Raw genomic sequence first — 5,687 nt, 5'->3', positions numbered from 1 at the left:
CAAAAAAACATATTTAGGCAAAATAAGGAAAATGTACACATCTTCATTCTGTTCAAAAGTTTACACCCCTGGCTCGTAATGCATTGTGTTTCCTTCTGGAACATCAGTGAGCGGTTGAACTTTTTGTAATAGTTGCATATGAGTCCTTCAGTTGTCCTCAGTGTGAAAAGATGGATCTCAAAATCATATAGTCACTTTTGGAAAAGGTTCAAATATGCAGAAGACGCTAGAAAAACAAATAACATGCAGGAGCTGGGGGATTTTTCTGAAGAACAGCAGGCAGTTGAACTGCTCAGGACCAACGCAGGACTCATGAACAACTATCACAAAACAAAAAAACAGTTGTGGATCATCCAGGAAATGACAAACAGTATTAAGATTCAAGGGTATGTAAACTTTTGAACGGGGTCACTTTTATAAATTCAGTTATTATTTTGTCTTGTGGAGAATATATAAACATCTGTTATGTGAAATAACTTATTCAGGACAGTATTAAATAAACAATAACATGCAATTTTCATGATCCTTATTTTGTTAAAATTATTTAGCTGGGGGTGTTTTCTGAAGAACAGCAGGCAGTTGAACTGCTCAGGACCAACGCAGGACTCATGAACAACTATCAGAAAAACAGTCATGGATCATCCAGGAAATGACACAGTATTAAGATTCAAGGGTATGTAAACTTTTGAACGGGGTCATTTTTATAAATTCAGTTATTATTTTTTCTTGTGGAGTATATATAAACATCTGTTATGTGAAATAGCTTATTCAGGACTGTACTAAATAAAAAATAACATGCAATTTTCATGAGCTCTATTATTTTGTTAAAATTATGAACATAGTTGCATATTCTGCAAGGAGTGTGTAAACTTATGAGCACAACTGTATATACAGTCAAAACTATGGACTTGTTTTGCTGCCAAAACCTCTGCAAGTTTCCTTAAGAATGCACTAGAAATGCAAGAGTGGATATTTATCTGCCCTGATATGTCTGTATTTCTTAGAGTCTACTGAAGTCAAATGTGTTGTTATTAAACTGGCTGCTATTCTTTAAGATCAATATACTAATCTCTATTTACTCTTGGCTTTCCCACTATACTGGACCTGCAAACAAAGAGAGCCAAGATGAAGTAAAGTAGTGTGTGTGTGTGCGTGTGTGTGTATGTTGAAAGTGTCAATTAATGCATTATGCTCATGTATTCATGTATGCGGGAATTTTGTTGGCAGCTTTTCTTTTACTTTGTATATCTAGTGCTTTTGTTCGTTCTCAAAATCACAGTTAAAAGTGTGACAGATGCAGAAATGAGTACTTACTGTATTATGTCAGAGCACCAGCATTCATTGAGGATATTTTTTTTCGACTTTGAATGATCCTCCCACATATTTTTTGAAGCGATTGTCTATTATATTGAACTTATGTAAGTTTAATACTCATTGCTATTTTGCTTTTTAAAATTATGAGGAGGCATCTATTCATAGATTCATCTGTTCATGTGCCTTTAGACAAAAGTCTGTTACCTTCACCTAACCTTAAAGGTTTTGCATAAAATGAAAGGTTTTCTGCATTCAGTCTTTTGACCTCAGGTCTTAAATTGATGTCAGGAGTATCCTTTTTTTTCAGCTGTTTTGTTTGTTTGTTTTTTCATCAGGAATAATTTCCATAATTAATTCATTTAGATACGTAGATATGTGAATGGGGTGATGTTTTCTCGTGAGCATTCAGTAGGTGTGTCAGTATGCTGAGGAACGGCTTTAGAGGATTACATTTTCTAGAACATTTGCCTTGTGTAACAAAGACTTCTTCGTTCTCACATAGACTTTTGGCTCAATACTGAACCTGTTGCTGCTCAGAATATGTCAGCATTCCTCACTCTGTTCTAACTAACCGCAAGCCAGATTACATAATAATTAGGATTTCACACCATCCTACTGGAAACTTAAAAGCTCATGATAAAGTGAAGCTAACAATAAACTCTCATCACAGGTGAATGAAACTCTTATATAATGGGAGTTAAATATAATATTGTAAACTATTTGAGCAGTTATGACTATATTCTTACCAAGCTTAGAAAGGCTGAGGACAGTGGTAATTGGAAAATTGCTATAGTTACCCAAGGCCCCCTGACAGTCTGTCTAAGATTGAAAATGTCACTCTATTTGAACCAGATTGATGTAATTTTCCAGAACTAAAGCTGAACGACTGAATGAAAGAGATAAATGGCAATCAAAATTCTTCTTAACTTATATTGAATTCCAGAAAGATTGGTACCTCTAAGTTTGATGTTGGTGGCCTTTTTTACTTTTGCTGTCATTTTTTCATCATATACTGTACTTTCAGTTGCTGTGAGGAAGCTAGATTCATTAGATGACTTGAACACCACTGATGCTGCAGAAATGAAATGCACTGATGAGATCATCATCACTGTGTAAGTAATGGAATCTATTAAATGTCTCAAAATTATATGTCTTCAGGTCCTGATGGAATTACAGGTGAAGTCATTCTCAGCTCTGTAACTTTTGGAGAACAAAATACAAAGTATTACAAGAAACACCATCTCTTGATATTACTAATACACATCACTGCTTATGGACATTTAATTCAATTTGGAAAAATACCATCCATAGCAGGCCACTATTGTTGATCAGTCATTTTTATAAGCTGTAAACTGTGAACATTTGATTAATAGGTACACATACGAACTTGGTCGACTGAAAGCAAAAGTGCATGTGAAGATTTTTTGGCAATGTACCATGGTTCAACCTGCAATTTCACATAGCGAAAGGACATTTAAAGCAACTAAATGTCACAGCTTGACCATTCAAGTCCAAATTAATTGAGAAGCCTCAAATCCTGTAGTGTCTACAGCTTTACTGTTAATGTAGACAATTCTTGGCCAGAATAAGATGAATTATGAAATAGACTTTGTGGTGTCAAAATTCCATGTGAGACTGACTGGGAACCCCTGATATCACTGTACCTGCAACCTCTTCACGGTAATGTGTTGCTTTTAAATCTCAGGTTAACTAGCATTTTGCATAACAGTAAGAACTGTACCCAGGAACATATTTTAAAAATAGCAAACATACAAATAAAACCCCACAAATAAAATTATAAAGTGATTTCAGGAGGGGATGAGACGGCATATAGAGAAGAGGTGCGGCATTTAACAGATTGTTGCACAGCAAATCATCTTCAGTTAAACACCACAAAAACCAAGGAGGTCATCATTGACTTTAAGAGAAATAGGTGGGATCACCGTCCCCCCCTTCCTCTACATAAATGGAGATTGTGTAGAGAGAGTGACATCATTTAAGTTCCTTGGAGTACATATTTCAGAGACTCTTTCCTGGACCACCTACATCTCAGCACTGATAAAGCAGGCCCAGCAGCGCCTCCACTTTCTGAGAGTACTCAGGAAAAGCGGGTTGGAACAAAGGTTGCTGGTGTCCTTCTATCAGTCCACTATCCAGAGTGTGTTCACTTATTCCATCACGGCGTGGTATGCTGGGAGTTTGGATGGAGACAAGAAGAAATCATTACAGAGGGTCATTACTCAGCGCAAAAGATCATCGGTTGCCCTCTGCCCTCCCTAGAGGAGATCTCCAGCTCCCGTTGCCTCAAGGCCGGGTCCATCATGTCAGACTCCTCCCACCCAGCCCACCACCTATCTGATCAGCTGCCCTATAGGCGCTACAGATCGACTCGAACCTCCAGACTCAGGGACAGTTTCTTCCCATGGGCCATAAGAACACTAAATAATCCAACAATTAATTAATTATTTATGGTCATGCTGCTATTTTTATATTTTTATACCCTTTGTTACTTTCAATAACTTATAATGTAATGTTCTATTGTGTTTTTAATGTTGTATTATGTGTTTTTTTAAATTGCACTAAAGGGAGTTGCACTGGAATCTCGTTGTATTTTAATAGAAGGACAATAAAGCTGAACAAGAACAAGAACATATCACAGTAACAGCTGCTATAACATCCAGGAAACTGTTTAGGGATATTTTTCTTTTGAGTTCATTGAACAGTCTTGCGTCATTTTATTAAGGTTATTTGTGTTGGTGGAATGCTGCTTGTGTTAGAAGTTTCTTATAAAGAACTGGGCAATGAGAGTACCAAAAAGCAATACATGAAAAGTATGTACTTCTAATAAAATACGTTTTAATTGTGAGTTGTGTATTTCAGCAGTGGTAGCCTAGCTGATCAAATGCAACCTACAAACAAGCGAGTGACTGAGGTTATCTGTATCGTGATTCGTGACACCTTAAGATAACGTGAGAACAAGTGTAAAGGTCCTCAGACATATTTCTAGATGAAGCCAAGTTCATAATGACAAACACAAACATGCCAGTGCTCTTTGACCCAACGACATAGTTATCTTTATGACAAGTGAAAAATAGTTATTAGGTTAATTAAACTGCAGAGAAGCTCTACTATTATAACACTGAATCGATCATGGCCAAATCACGACGCAGGGTCGTTTTAAGCGCTTCCGGGCGGAAACTTTACGCACTGAGCGTGTGTCAGTGTCCCAGCGTCTCCTTGCCGGGAAAGAGTACGCGCCAGTGTAGTATGATGTGCGTTCTGACTAGTGCTTCACACCCAGCCGGTGCATTTCCCAGCCTTCAGGAGTTCTCCACAAATGAGCCAAAGATTTGTCAGTGCGCGCTAACTTGAGAAAATGAGAAATCAAACTGGGGGATGATTGTTCTGTGCTTCTGAACGGACTTGTGCTTTTTTGTTTCGACCGGACTTATTGAATCCTTGTAGGCTAAACATGGGGTTATCCCGAAATGAAACGGAAATTTGGACAGAGGAGGATATGGACACGAACCACACGACCGACAGTTTCGGTCCGGAGGTTGTTATTGTGCCCGTCATATTTGGATGTATATTTTTCGTGGGAATCATTGGAAACACTCTAGTGATGGTTGTCATTGGGAAAATAAAGTCGAGGCGCTCGAGAAGCACCACTAACATTTTCATCCTAAATCTCAGTATAGCAGATTTATCTTTCCTCCTGTTTTGCGTCCCGTTTCAGGCCACCATATACTCTCTTCCCGAGTGGATCTTCGGGGCTTTTCTGTGTAAATTTGTGCACTATTTTGTCATGGTCAGCATGCTGGTGAGCATTTTCACGCTTGTGGCCATGTCGGTGGACAGGTACATTGCCGTGGTGCTCTCCAAAAAGTCCCCGTGCATTCGCAGCCGGAGGAATGCGCTCATTGGCGTCTGTGTCATTTGGATGCTTTCCTTCATCTTTGCAGTCCCGGCTGCGCAGCACCAAATTTTGACGGATCACCCCAGTGCTCCCAATAGCACGTTCTGCTGGGAGATATGGACCGAACGGGTGGCCAAGCACACTTATAAAGTGACTATTCTCGTGACTGGGTATCTGTTACCATTGGTTTTGATCACATGCTGTTATGCCAAGGTAAGGAATCGACAATAAGACAAGTTTCTTGTAGAACTATCGAGGGAGCACTTCTACATTCATTTTGAACCAACTGATCTATCGATTAAAGTGTGGGAATGAGAAGGTTTTTATGAGCGTTTAAGAAATTATTAAATGTTTTTTAAACGAAAGCTACTTGGCGCGTGTTTATTTACTCCTTCCTTCCTCTAGCTCGTGTCCACGTGATTATTATAATGAGTTTAATAATCCACCATGGGCAAAA

The 5,687-nt window shown here is 38.5% G+C and overlaps 1 protein-coding gene across 1 annotated transcript in view; it reads left to right on the top strand.

Moving 5' to 3' along the window:
* The first annotated feature begins 4,543 nt into the window (after positions 1–4,543).
* Positions 4,544–5,687, top strand: part of galr1b (galanin receptor 1b) — a 45,640-nt gene continuing 44,496 nt past the window's right edge. The window contains exon 1 of the mRNA XM_016497131.1: positions 4,544–5,443. Coding sequence (XP_016352617.1) covers positions 4,787–5,443 — 657 coding nt within the window. The 5' untranslated portion in view covers positions 4,544–4,786. The remainder of the gene's footprint in view (positions 5,444–5,687) is intronic.

This window comes from Sinocyclocheilus anshuiensis, unplaced genomic scaffold (genome assembly GCF_001515605.1).
Source record: "Sinocyclocheilus anshuiensis isolate Anshui unplaced genomic scaffold, SAMN03320099.WGS_v1.1 scaffold354, whole genome shotgun sequence".
Classification (NCBI taxonomy): Eukaryota; Metazoa; Chordata; class Actinopteri; order Cypriniformes; family Cyprinidae; genus Sinocyclocheilus; species Sinocyclocheilus anshuiensis.
The sequence above is the reverse complement of the archived record's forward strand: the minus strand, read 5'-3'. Positions and strand labels throughout refer to the sequence as shown.